This window comes from Homalodisca vitripennis, unplaced genomic scaffold (assembly GCF_021130785.1).
Source record: "Homalodisca vitripennis isolate AUS2020 unplaced genomic scaffold, UT_GWSS_2.1 ScUCBcl_1514;HRSCAF=5235, whole genome shotgun sequence".
Lineage (NCBI taxonomy): Eukaryota > Metazoa > Arthropoda > Insecta > Hemiptera > Cicadellidae > Homalodisca > Homalodisca vitripennis.
This window is the reverse complement of record NW_025777639.1, coordinates 48,516-63,361: the sequence shown is the minus strand read 5'-3', so window position 1 is coordinate 63,361 and position 14,846 is coordinate 48,516. Positions and strand designations below refer to the sequence as shown.

The 14,846-nt window shown below is 35.0% G+C and overlaps 2 protein-coding genes across 10 annotated transcripts in view; both read right to left on the bottom strand.

Annotated features, from left to right (window-relative positions):
* Positions 1-2,122: 2,122 nt before the first annotated feature.
* LOC124371497 lies at positions 2,123-5,272 on the bottom strand. Its single transcript, XM_046829839.1, has 2 exons — positions 4,261-5,272; positions 2,123-2,327 (listed from the first exon to the last, which is right to left on the bottom strand). Exons 1-2 carry the CDS (start codon positions 5,148-5,150, stop codon positions 2,123-2,125), a joined length of 1,095 nt encoding a protein of 364 aa, XP_046685795.1. The 5' UTR covers positions 5,151-5,272.
* Positions 5,273-10,591: 5,319 nt separating this feature from the next.
* LOC124371498 (cyclic AMP-responsive element-binding protein 1-like) overlaps positions 10,592-14,846 on the bottom strand; it is a 43,639-nt gene continuing 39,384 nt past the window's right edge. For all 9 annotated transcript variants that reach the window (XM_046829841.1, XM_046829844.1, XM_046829847.1 and 6 more), the window contains exon 7: positions 10,592-11,204. In XM_046829841.1, coding sequence (XP_046685797.1) covers positions 11,057-11,204 — 148 coding nt within the window. In that variant the 3' untranslated portion in view covers positions 10,592-11,056. The remainder of the gene's footprint in view (positions 11,205-14,846) is intronic.

The window sequence follows — 14,846 nt, the reverse complement described above, 5'->3', positions numbered from 1 at the left end:
TGTTATTATGGCTCTATTGGGGCTAATAGCTCTATTTATCTTGATTGCATAAAGTGCTGAGTTTAGTCTAAGACATAAGATATCAAAATGATTTTACCAAAAATTTTGTAATCGATAATAACATCTAGGTAATTTGTTGAGGTAACAGATAGGAGATATGATAAGTTGGACATTTTATTTCTCTTCTTTCTAATCAAAATTTGCATTGCCTTAGATTAATTAAAACCTGGTCATTGTTCCTGCAGAAGTCCATAGCTAGGTTCAAAGCTATATATGAGTTTATTTCTAGATTTACAACTAAGTCATTGGTAGTTAAAAGCATAGAGTTATCAGTATACATTATCAAGTTGCTACAGGAATTTAGAATATTTGGCAGACCATTAGTAAATAAAATAAACAATACAAGACCTGAGAACGATCCTTGTGGAATACATCGGTTCATTGGTAGTACTTCAGATCTTGAAATCGTAATGAATCCTTTAAATTTTTGAGCCACCTCAACAACCTGCTGTCTACCCTCCAGGTAAGTAGAAAATCATGAAAGAGCTGTATCTTGTATTCCCAGAATAGTTTCAATAAGATCATGTTATGGCTTAGGCAGTCAAATACTTTACTGAAATCAAGCTGTACCATCACTATTGTGTTCCAAGACTCCATGTTATCAACTATTGATGTTATAGTGGAGTATCTTTTGATAAATCCATGCTGCTTCTCTGGTAAGAGGTTGTTTAATTTTAAATGATTAAACAATCTAGCAAACACGATTTTTTTAATCGGTATCAGTTGAAATCAATGGTATTGGTCTGTAATTTTCAGTTAGATCTTTACTGGATTTTTTTATAGAAACTTTGCCTGTTTTCATTCTAGATGGGAAAGTGCCATGAAGTAAAGATAGCTGTTTAGGTGTTGCCACTTCTTGTTTACAGAATTTCAGTATTCTCAAGATATTTCATCCAAACCAGAAAAGGACTTACTTTCAAGGAATCTATTATTTGAATGATTTCTTCAATTAATATACGAGAATAGTTTTTCAACCTTTGATCTTACATCATGACGGGCTGACATGTAGTAGGGCATCGGTATGCCCAGTAGTCGATCAAACATTTTCCCCACTGCAAATTTTGTTGCTGCAATTTATCACTAGGTCAAAGTTTCTAGTTAGTTTGCACGTCGCATAAACATGGCCGCCTCTGTTGATTCTCCTGCCAAATGTAAATTGAGGAGAGTGTTATTCGTTTCCTGCATACAGAAAGGAATAATGCATCAGAAATTCAGAATATATATAATTAATAATGTAATAACTATTATTTTATAACCATTCCATTTCCAAACTTTGAATGGCCACCATATTAAATTGTTAAGAGATATTGGAGAGAAAGAATAAAAGTTATTTATATTTTTAAAATGTATTGTTTTGGATCTATGTTTGAACTTAGTCGAGTTAACATTTTTGCTCAAAAGCGAATGGCCGCCATCTAGAAATAAATTTTTACTGGTTAAGACTGACTGGTAAACTCATCCAAGCTATGTGCAGTTACTGAATTTTTACCATGTTAAGACTGAATATTTCAAAATTACGGCAGTTATCATGTTCACAAGCTCATATTATATGACACGCACACTCACACGTTGTCGGATTAGGGTAATTTTGGACTCTGGGTCATGATCAGATAAAACAAAAAATGCCCTGGAAATTTCATCTTGAGGAGGAAATAGGAGATTTCTATGAAACCTACTTAATATCATATGATTGTACTCATTTTGCTTATAAATTTATAATTCTGTGATTTTCTCAATGCCATCACGGTTACCATAAGATCAGTGTAAAAATATTTACTAATGCTTAGCCAAAACCAATTGAGTGACCTGCACTATAATCAAACTCAGTTTTTTCTCAAGATATTGTGTGGACAGACAGACAAATGAAATTTATCAAGCCCTTCAAGTGATGGGTTTTGCTAATGCCCAGCCACAATATGAGTGAATTTCGTTCATTCATTACATATAATATATTGATTAATCCTCCTAATAGCCATTACTTGTTAAGTAATGAGAGAAAAATCTATATGGTTCAACAAGTTTTATTTATTAATAATGACAGTAAAACAACATTATAGTATGTTCAGTATGTCGGTTTCTGTTCCAATTGTAAGAGAACTTCACGAGCTGCCAAGCGTCTAGCCATGACAGGATTTGTATGAGTGCCTACTCCTTGAAGACCAATTGCAGAACAGAGAATGCGGAGACTGTGTCTTGTTGAGTCATTGGTGTATTGCGGTGGGCGCTTACGTCTCTCTGTACATATCTCAGCTAGCATCGCATCATACCTGTTATCAAGACCAGTTTAATTAATTCAGTAATATTATTTATGACAGAATCAAATTTCTACAATTTTGAGTACACTCTATTTCATAACCTCTGTAATAATTGCATTAGAAGTCCTACAAAATATTCCAGATGCAGAGAGGCAACTCTTTAACGAGCTGCTCAGAGATGTGGTTTGGCTGTCACCACTTGGAACAGCTCTATGCTCACAGTTAAAGGGGGGAATGTAGTGGCAGTACTGCAGCAATAACTAGTTTTGATATTTAACAGCTCTTTTATTAAAGCACGTGTTGATTGTTGCTGATGTAATCGAATGATGTAAGTATCTTAGTTGAGTAAATAACTTAATAAATAGTTAGAGAGTTTAATCGCTAATCATTTCCATATCCTTTTATTTTAATATTGTTTTGTAAGTATCTTAGTTGAGTAAATAACTTAATAAATAGTTAGAGAGTTTAATCTCCTAATCATTTCTATTTCCTTTCATTCTAATATTGTTTTGTAAGTACTGTATCTCTCCATGCAACAATACCATATTGTAAAACAGACTGCACACATGTAAAGTACACGGTTTTAACTTATCATAATTTATAATTTAGCCTAATTGACAAAATATTTAGATTAATTTTCCTAATTTAGACTTTTCACAATTAACATGTGGTTTCCATCTGAGATGTGCGTCATTTATTAAACCTAGATACTTGCATTGGTCTCCCTCTCAGCTGGCAATCACAGGTAGTATTGAACAAGTAACTGCATAAGTGTAGCAGCAGCCATAGGATCGCAAGTAGGCTGCTCACAACACAAATTGGTCACCCAGCAGGGATCACTTCAGGCTGGTTTATACCTTCCAGTTGAACCCACCACTGGGCACAGCAAAAACTGATGTGTCACTACAATCTGGGCAACCTTATGGATGTCCAGGAGCACATCACTAACCGTAAATGTCGAGATTCTGGAGTTCATGGGCAATTCAATAGGTCTAGTTTACTGTGGGAGATGACTGTTGGAGTTGGTGAGGTTTGTTCCCTAACCTCAGAGGTTCTTGCTAGTCTCAACAATAGTGTGCCACCCCCTGCCAACTTTGACCGGAGAGGCTGGTTCAGAGCTGGCCTCCTTTTCTTCCAGGGAGACATGACTTTGAGATGTAGTGACCTAATTCTTCCTCATGGATCTCGATAGGAGGCAGCCCCTACTCCCTACCCATCCTGAAGATCCTGTCACTCCGGAAGCAGCGCAAAGGTTCTTACATGACTAAGTCCAATTTATAAGCTTCTTCTCCTAAGAGAAAAAAAAAGAAAAAACACAAATTGTTTACTATAGTTTAAATATTGTCACAAGACTAGTTATGTATTATATTTAACTCTTGCAAAGCTGTTTCATATACTTAATGCCAAGTTTTACCGCTACAAATTACCACCATATCATCTGCAAAGAAGAATAAGTTTTCCTGTGAGATTAAATTTATCCAAGTTCCAAGAAAACTGTCGGGAACCCTTTAAACAATAAAAACTTTGACAATATCCTCTCTTTACATCCAGGAAACAATTCTACATACAGTTGCTATACAACAGCTAAGACATCATGAACTACACCCAAACAACACAAGACATGCCTCAAGCTTCACCTAAGCCTATTTGAGAGGAAACTCTCATAAAAAGCAGCATTATTTTTCTACCACTTGCGGCCCGATCAACTAAGGAATCAACCATCTCAGTGTTTCAGTGGTTAAAAGAACCAGTTGGACGAAATGGCTCCCAGATAGACCCTACTACTCAGAGTCTGAATTCCACAGTGCAGCCCAAGACAAGAACTCTGACATCAAAAAGACAACTTTGGACCATATAACCAATGAAAGAATCTGAGAGAGCAATTAAGGATCCTTGATATTATGATTAAAGTACTCTTTTGAAATCATAATTTAAAGCTATTTACCTTAGGGTTTCACAAAGAATTCCCAAAGCTTCTTGGACTTCCAAGTCTGCGAAGGGGGTGATCTGAGAGGGCAATTGATCCTTAGCATTATCCTCTACTAGCCGTTCTAGCATATTTAGTGCAGCTGCTTTCTTCGCAGCAGTCTTCTCAGAGGCTTTGCCTTCCACAGTTGTGTTGAAGATTTTGCAAGAGACTGTGTGAGAAGAGTCATTTGGCTTTAAAGGATGTGAAATGAAGATAGGCTGGATGTTGTCTGTAGCCAATCGTTCCATCAGGAACTCTAATGCATCTCTTTCAACTCCAGAATCCTTTTGATCCTTTGGAATCTGTAATTCCAAAAGTTGAGGTACTAAAGGTGAACTCTTAACCAGGACTTTATTGAATTTGCGTAGAACATCTTTAATTTCTGATCCGTATCGAGAGCAGTTGCTGATATTTCCTTCAGAATCGTTCTCAAAGCTGTTCATTTCTGAAGGGGCAAACTTGACTGAGGTAGATCTTAGTGACTTTGAAAGGCGAATTCCCGAATCTTCTAGATCCAACAATTCTTTTACCTTACCTTTTAATGTATGCCCCAACATAATTTTATCTCGATACTGTTGTTCAAATCCTTGATATCTAATCCATTCTTTCTCTTTTCCAAACTTTCTCTTGTCATGTACCATTGCAGCCACTTCTAATCCATGAAGAAATTCATTGATTTGTTTTAAGGTCTGTGACATTTCCTTCTCGAGCATCGCCTCATTATTAACTGTCCCATGATGCAATGCCTTTTCCCACTGTTCCAGTAGTATTTTCGGGTTTTTAGTTTCTATCATGTCAGAATCACTACCTTTTGCTATTATTCTATCTCTGAAGATATCCCTGGATGATTTTGGAAACAGATCCATATTGATGAAATCTTAAAATTTTTAAGTTGTAAAGTTATTACAAAAAGTCTTAAAAAGTTGTTTAGGTTATGTTTTGTTTGGAAATAACACACACACATTCACCTCCACCAGAAATATATCTATATCCCACATAATATTTTCTTTGAAACACCTGCTAAATGTTTAATAAATAACAGATAGACTAGTAAATTATTTATTTTATGCCATGTGGTCATTAATTTTTCTAATATTCTTGGCTCTTCCTTTGGCTAAATATTATTCAGATGATAAATCTCTTTGTACTAATATTTTTTTTTAACTTCTTGTTGATGCCACTTGGCATAGGCTAGGTTTGAAAACCAAAAAGCCTCTTTGAGCCCTTAACTCTTTTTAGTTGTGATTACCTTGAGTTATTAACTACACACAGACATTGATAGCATGCAACAGAGTGACAATAACATTTATGTTTAACAATTTATTAATTCGATGTTAGTTTTAAGTTAAATTAGGTCCTTTCCTGTGAATTTACGTTGTCTTAAAATAATTTTAATAACGACAAGTTATTTACAATATAAGTGTGTCTAACCGTGTTTATTAGTCAAAGATTGCTAAGGACTTTCTATTGAAAGAAGGATTAAACTAGGATGGTTAGGTTTTAGGTTGATCTTTGTAATAATAAATTATTTTATGTCAGTAATGTAAACATTATGCAAGAGAAGTAAACATACCTTTAAGTGGTTGGCTCTTAATAAAAGAAATTCAATGACATATTCTCTATGGGATGAAATCTATACTTTCCAATAAGTAGTATTTTACTGTAATCCATTTCTTTTAAAAACTAAGTTTAACCCCTTGACTGCTATAAACATTGTCAAATGCTAAGTCCTTATGGCTACCCCCGTAAATGTATGAAAATTGTCATCTACTTTTTGTTTTTATAAATACTTGTGTAAATAAGAATGACTGTCATCTAGCAGCCCATTAAAAAACCTTTACAATCACAGCTATGTTTTTGGTAATAGAAGCTGGTCTGTTCCCAAAGCAATATTTTTAATTGTCTCAAGACCATGTGTTTAACATTTCTGCAAAAGTTAAGTCATTCGAGCCATTGCGTTGGTTACAGTAATACATCATAAATTTTATTACACTTGGTGAACATAATTATTTTATAGTTTGAAACTTTAAGCTAACTGTTATTAGGAACTCTGTGGTATGAAAATCGCTGCAGTGAGGAGTCAGCTCTACATGGGCAACCTCACAATAAAGAGATTTAAACTTTTATCAATATTACACAATATTATAAAAATAGCTTTCACCTATGTACTTGTGATATACACACATATGGCTCCAACAACTTTTCCCATTATCAAAGTACACAGCATGTACAATGAGACAGAGAGGATCTTTCAACTAATTGAAGTATGTTATCCTCTTTTCCCAATCTTTTACAAAAGCTTTGCTATAGGAGAAAGCTACCCTACAGCCCGGCTCTCGCCCTACCATAAGGGACTCTGTTCCTTTTTTGGTGAGGGTATCCCCTATTTCATTACCATGAATGCCCTCATGGCCCGGCAATCAACTGAGTATAACTCTCTTCTTTTATGCCAGTTCTACCAGAATATTCTTGCATTCCCAGACTACTTTCGTAACAAACGTACAGGTGTCAAGTGCCTTTAGTGCAGCATGGCTGTCGGAGAGTATTAAATATTTTGCTTCTTTTGGCCTCAATTTGTATGAGTCTTCTGGTACATGATTCTATTGCCTTGACTTCGCTTGGAATACTCATGGCAAGTTTTCCCAGAGGCACATCTAGACTAACAACTGGTCCATATATTCCAAATCCCACCCTAGAGTCAAGACGCAAACCATCTGTATGAAACTTCTGAACTCCTTTAGTAGGGTAGGCATCCTAACATTTCAGCCTCAGGAAATTCCTGAGTTATTTTCATATGGCCTTCTGAGGAGGTAGTCTTTATCACCTTTGTACCCAGAAGCTTCATTGCGCTTAGAATAGCTGTCTTCATCACCTCCTGACTCAAGAGGAGATAAATACGCTGACTAGGGCTTTCTTTTCTTTGAAGGTGTTCTCCACCGCTTCCATTAAACTGTGAAGAGCAGTAGTAGTTGACTTACTACTTACTTAAATACGCATGTTGAGATAGACTGAGTGGGTGTATCTGTAAGATTTCATCCCTAATAAGTCTATTAATAATTTTTACCATGAAAGAGGTTAGACTTATGGGTCTGTACGAGCTGGATTGAGTCGGATCCATCTTTTTTCTGCACAAACACCACAAATGCCGACCTCCAGTTCTTTGGAATAAATCTAGGGCGTAGCTGCTTATAAACAGAGTAATCAGCATATTTAATAAGATGTCCAACGCTTCTTGGAGAAGGACCGGAAAAACTAAAGCTGCCCCAGATTTAAATGGCAGGATCTTATTGCCCATTTAATTCTTTCAGATGAAAAAATTCTTTTTGATTGCTGTCTAGATGTAGCTACCTCCCGACCAGATCTCTCCCCAACTAGAGAATAAGGATCATTTTGAGTCAAAAAAACCACCCGGAAAGTGCATATCCAAAAGCAGCTTTAAAGTCTCCTTTTGTTCACTTTAAGGCCTCCATTGGCCTTTACTAGGGACCCCAGAGGGTTAGAGTGAACTGTTTGGAGAGTTTTATGAAGCCTGGCAGCCTCTGGTAGGCTATTGATGTTTTTGCAAAAAGTCTTCCAGGTTCTTATTTTATTTTATTAATTTCTATTTTATATTCGTTTGGGGCATATAGATAAGGGATCCAGGCATTTTTCCTTTTTGCCCATTTTAATAATTTTTTAATTTTGTTTTTAAGTGTTTCTAACCTCCCAGTCCACCAAGGCACATCTTTCTTCAGCCTGTTTTGTCTAAGGGGACAGTTTCCCACATGCCTTTATGATAGCTTGTTCAACTAGTTGAGCTGACCTTTCTAATTAAAGTTCATTTTTCTGGTAGGGTTCTATTTACTCCACTCTTTGGCTAAGGTCACTCGGTAGCCCCTCCAGTTGGTGGACTTAGGAACCCTGTGGGCACGTACACCTCAACTCCTGCCTTTGTCGAATCTAATGGGGCAGTGGTCCGATACATTCCTGTGAAACATGCCACCTTTCTATCTTTACATTTTTGAGTCCATAAGATACAGTTATACCCAGAACTTCTCATCTTGCTTTAGTAATAAATGTCGGACTAAACCCTCTATTTTCTAGAATTAAGTTGTTTGAGAACAAAAACTGCAGGAGCTCCTCACTTGGGTTGATGTTGGTGCTGCCCCAGGTGTGGTGAGGGTTGCAGTCAAAGTATTGCTTTATATAGATATGAAGCTTTATACAAAATTTTAAGTCTATAGATAATTTTGTTTTTGAGATATCGTGCAGACAGACAGAAAAAATAATTCAAATCTAACTTCTCTACACTTCTTATTATCAAAGAAATAAAAAAAAGAGGAACAGGATGCTAACCAACTCAAGTGACTCATTCCCTATGTGACGGATGTCAAGCAAGCTGTTGACCATTTCTACTTAAATCTTTAAAAGCTATTCAGGATTCTGAGACACTGTTCTTTAAATTTAAATGTCCAATTTATTATACAGTATATCAAGAGATAAACCTTCCAGTGACCAAAATTCAACTCAGGAGGGCTTAGTGTGCCGTTTAAAAGATATACCAATCTTTCAATGTCCCTGTCTTTCAGCAGAAAACTGCATGTAAAGCCGTAACATCTAGTGAACAATAAAAATGCATTTTTGTTACCAGACACAATAAATGCAAAATTTTATCATTTTTAAAGAAATAACAATATTAAAAGAAATCTTTAAAACTTGTTTATTACAAATAATGTTTTAACTCATATAATATGGCTAAAATCTTTATGGTAGAACGAGAGTTGTCCTCATCTTCCTTAACTGTCAAGTTGTTTTTCTTTTTCATTTTTTTTTTATTAAAAACTACATATTGTTATATAAAGGTGCACTCAAAAAAGTTTAACACTTGGGAATATTTGATAAAACACTTATAATTATAAAATATAAGTTTTATTTTTCTGTACAAACACATAAGTGTATTAACTGTGGTCTTTTAAAATTAAGTCTAATAATTACACTTCGTATATGTTACATATGTCTATCATTTTGAAAGATTCTGTAGATGGTAATAAAATATTATTTACAGCAATCTAGTACAGCTTAGTCTTAGTTTTTACAGCAAAATAACAAAGAACAAACACACTATACAAACAATTTACGGTAATCCCTTAAAGGAATAGGCAGCTACCTACCCTGACCATTCCAAAATAATAAAAATTGGCACGTGGAATAATTTTTAAACCATAAAAAAAATCAGTTTGAACATTTAAAATCAAATAAATAAATTGATTCTCATAAAAACATAGAATGAGCATAAAATACATAATAAATTGCCTCAAAAAATAAACAACAAAACAAATTATTTCTGTCTATAAAATATATTTATGTTATTTGTTACAAATAACAAAGTACTTTCTAGATCATAAATAAACAAACTAATTGTACATTTACAAATATTTACAAACAACACAAATCAATATTGACCAAGGAATAACAATAAAGCACTGGTGTCGCAATGACAGCTTAGTGATCACAAGATAATGTTGCCAAAATTATAGTATTGTTAGGACTTAGCTATGTAAAAAGTAGAATAATGAAATAAAAATAAGTGTGATGAAAAATTTAAATGATCAATTTTACTTTTACTTTTAAAGATGTAACACATCGGAAACTATAAGCTCATCAAAAATAGTCTTTACAGGAACACGAATTCCTTTTGATTGTGTAAAAATTACCAAAATACAATTAAGTAGCTGGTTAATGACTTTTCAGACAAACAATCGACTGAAAAACAACAAGGTTTGATTCAACGAGAGAACAAGTTTTAAGCGTAAGCAATGGAAAACTGTCTACCATAAAGTGCATTTAATTTACATTTGTTAACGAGGCACTTTTCCCAACAAGGCTGCTGATGAAATATATTGTTAAATATAAACTTTAATGATTATTAAATAAATACTCTAATTCGTGATAACTTGATCTCTAATGATGATGGTAGAAAAATAAATAATAAATTTGCCTGCAAATTATTGATCCAAAGAGTATTTATTTCCTTATTACTGATAAGGAAAATAAAGCATGAGTAAATTGTTTTCTTTTATAATATAAAGAAACCTTTAACTTCTGGTAACAAGAAATATCTTTACGAAAGAAGTAATAGACTCAATATCTATGAAAACAGCAGATACTTGATCATCAGTAATAAAAATTGTCACATGCATTGAAAACAGTTTGTTAATTGTATTATTATTAATACATGAAACTATAACAGAAAATGTTTTAATCAATTCATGAATGAGCAATTAATTCCAAGAAACATAGCAAACATTATTTTCTAAACTTTATTAAAGCTATGTGTTTATACATAATATTTAAACCATCTGCTTTAGAAACTACTAACTGTTTAAGGCTGTTAGCACATTCAATCCAAATTTGTATTACTCTTACTTTAAACTGAGGCACCAAAATTATCTGAGTATATTCTAAGCCAAACTAACTAATAGTAATAATTGGAAATGCCTACACGAACACAGCCTAGTAAATATTGCAACAAATCCATATAGATGACCACAATGGAAAACAAATAAACATAACCATAATAAACGGTTCATCAACAGCCTTGTCCACAATAAAAGCCTTATTTTGGTTCCAAAGTGTTCCGAGGGTAACCGACTGCGATCGAGACTAGATCGTTACAACTACGGCGACGTACCAACTCTCGGGGGAAGGGACAAAGAAAATATATACTCTGGCGCTGTGAACCCTTCCTTCCGAGGGGTCATTGAAGGCCTCTTGTTCAGTCAGTGGGGAATCACTATTCCGTCTTCTGCTGGCAGTACAACTCCTTTAGAGACTTCAGTTCGTCTATTAAGGCCTTGTTCTGGTTCTCCAAGACAGCCACTCGGTTCTCCAGACACTTTATATACTCCTTCTTCTTTCTTCTGCACTCCCTCGCTGCTTCTCTGTCAACAGAAGTGGTCAGGTCAGACGTAGAATGATACAACCACAACAAAGTTTGAGTATGGTAAAGTACTTTACAAAGTAAATTTCCATTAATAAAAGTTAAAAATGCAATAAAAAAAAATTAAGTAAAAATGCAATTTAAAAGTAATTAATAAACAGCCACACTTACTTAATCTGTAAATGGTAAAACTTAAATTGGAACCTCAATTATATATTATTATCAAGGGTATTAATGAAAGTTCACATTATCACAGATTTGATGTACATATTTCAAGATGGAAAAATTGTATTGTTGAGAGTTATGATTTAAGATGTTAACATTTTAAAATATAACAAATTAAATTTTTTCCTTATTCCATAACAAGAAACCATGCCTAATCTCACTCCTGGAGCCACGAATACTCCCAAGACCTTGAAAAAAGGTCAATATCTGTGACACTCCCATGAATGCTGCCTGTGCTAGTCCTCTTCTGCAGCCTCTGCTAACCAACCTTCCAAATATTTTATGACACCAGATACTTCTTCAACCAAAGTATTAAACTAAAGCCACAAGCAGTATAACAATTTTACATCAGCATACCCAGACAATAACCAGCAAAATAAATAAATTTATACACTTATTGGAAACAATTCCAATATCTATGTGATAATCCCCATCGTGGACTAAAACCACAACAAATTGAGAGTGCACAATTAATACTAAGATATTGCTTAAAAACACACTTCAGTCGAGAAGAACTAAAAAAATGGAGATTTATGTGGGAGAAAGGCTGGAGTAGAGAAGGTCATACACACTCTTAAACCAAAAACCTCATCTGGTACTGACAAAATATCAGCAAAGCTGACTAAATCCTGCAAAAAAGAACTATCCGCTCCTCTTACTAACATCATAAATAAATCACTTCAAGAAGGAATCTTCCCAGACCAACTTAAAACTGCAAGAATTTACCCAAAATATAAAAACGGGCCAATAACCGACACCAGCAGTAATCGATCTATCTCACTAATATCAACCTTTTCCAAAACTATTAAAAAGATTGTGCTGGAAGGCCTCTTGCAGCATAACAACCTTCGAACAAGCCAACCACACAACGGTTTTCTAAGAAGCAGATCTACAACTACCGCCCTCATACAGCTTTTTGAACATTATCGTTCAGCTAGAAGAAGGCTGCACAGTAACCAGCTTGTTCCTTGACTTCAGCAAAGCGTTCGATTGCCTAAACCATTGTCACTTACTTGAAAAACTAAGAACCCTAGGCATAGAAGGAACAGCAGCAAGTTGGTTCTGGAGCTATCTGAAGGACAGAAAACAAATAATAGAAATCCAATGCACCAAGGAAAACACCATGCAAAGGGCCCAGTCACAACTCACTAGTGTACAAAGGGGAGTACCACAAGGATCAGTACTGGGCCCAGTGCTATTCTTGTTGCTTACAAACGATCTACCAGACTGGCTTCAGGGTGTCTGCCAAACAGTTATGTATGTTCTTTGTTTGAAGGTTATTTTTGACGATGGAAGGATTGTGAAGGAAACAGGATTTCTCCGGACATTTGCCATCGTTCAGTGAAACAAGAAATCAGTAACACTACGTTTCGAGATCTGCAATCTGATCTCTTCTTTAGGTAAAGAACTAACCTAATACATAATTACAAAGAACTAAGCTAATACATAATTACAAACTAGGTTAAAATAAACAAATCTTACCAAAGCGTTGTGGCATGCCTAGGTCAGGAATCACAACCACCATGTTGTTTGTCAACTTCACTAACTCTATAACCATGCACTTAATAAAAAACTATACAAAACACTAATCATTATAACTTAAGTTATGTATGCTGACGACACCGTCCTCACTGCAGCAAACAAATCAATAGACCACCTCAACATATGCACAAGGAATACTTTGAACAAAACTAAACAATACTGCCAAACCAACGACTTAGTCTTAAATGAAAATAAACTGTCCAGATTAACTTCACAACAAAACACAGAAATGCAGACCTGACAGCACTACCTGGCTTGGAAGCCAAAAACCACAACTACCTCGGTGTCATCGTTGATTCAAATCTAAACTGGAAGCCTCATGTTGATCAACTTTGCAAATAATCTTTGCTCAGGCATCTACGTAATACGTAGAATAAGACACATGAGTAACATAGAAGTAGCTAAAACTGCTTATTTCGCTCTGATTGAATCACATCTGAGGTATGGACTAGCAGTGTGGGGGAAGTACAACTGCAACTAACATTGGGAGTTCTCAAGCACCAGAAGAGAGCTATCAGGAGTCTGGCAGGTCTGCAATTCAGATAAAGCTGCAGAGAGTCATTCAAGGAACTTAAAATTCTCACAATAATATCTCTTTATATTCAAGACATACAAGCAGTTAACTCAGGACAACAAAGACACAACAATATTCACAACTACAATACAAGAAATGCCTTCAACTTCAGCTTGCCAACACATCACCTGAGCCTCTTTGGAAAAAAAACCATCTTACAAAGGAGCCCTATACTTCAATAAACTTCCAGATAATATCAAACAGCAACAGTCTAAACACTTCAAGAAAGCCCTGAATGAATGGCTCCAAGAGAAACCCTTCTATAACAAAGACGAATTTTTAAAATCTGACCTATTTATGTAATATGTTGTTGTTTTGTTATGTAAACAAAAATGTAATGACTCAATTATTGCTCTCTATGATCATGTAATAAATATACTTTGTCTATTGTCTAAACCATTAAAATATACCAGCACCGTGAAAAGCTCCTTCAAAAGATGTGAATTTGTTAATAAAATTATCATAAAAAGATTACCTTATTAACGATTTTCAAACACAAAATATAACAAAATCATTTTGGCAATCGGTAATTTGTGTACTGCCGTTAAGTATCCGGTGAGTCTCTGCAGATTCGATTGACGAACCTCGTAATTGATTGTCATTCGCATCGATCAATTCTCGAATTCATATCGTGGTTGAAGATTCAGTGGATTCATGATTTGGCTTTGACACATCACTAGTTATTATCATTATGCCATAAAAACTGATACTTTAACAAAGAATTTCTATTACTTAAAATCAAAATCCATCACTTTTTGGTGACATCCATGATCTTCATTAAAATCTGTGACATCTTTACTTTACTTTTCAAAGACTTTGGTGACCAACAGACACTCTGAATATAGTTCAATGTAGTTGAAACGTTGTACAATGTACATCACCATAAAATCTACTTTTACTTTTAAAAGCATATTTTGATAATTTTTCATTTTCTTAAGGTGATCCACAAGAAGGCTGCAAAAACTTGAACACAAAAATTTAGACTCACACCTTAATCATCTTCTTCACCATTGGGTGGAGTGAATAAAACCTAGAATCTACTGGGTTAGCACCTAGCCCCTAGTCCTAGCTCTTCCTCAAATCGGAGTGAATAAACAAATGCTAGGTCTAGGTAGAAACATCTACCCTAGTTTAAGAAGTAACCGGAAAAACTTGAGCAACTGCTAGGCATAGCACTTGCTAAGCCTAGCAACAACTAGGTTTTCATGTTGTGACTTGTTCCCCCCTCCTCTCTCCTCCGCCGCAGCGCCGCGCCGCGCCGCTCCGTTTTCGATGCAGTCTTGTCTCTTGTCACTACTCACT

Bases quoted from the DNA above. Each gene is read 5' to 3' on its own strand.
- LOC124371497 (XM_046829839.1), bottom strand. From the start codon at position 5,150: ATGGATCTGTTTCCAAAATCATCCAGGGATATCTTCAGAGATAGAATA. The intron at 2,328-4,260 runs GTAAATAGCTTT...TCTTGATAACAG, and splicing joins ATTCTTTGTGAAACCCTAAG to GTATGATGCGATGCTAGCTG.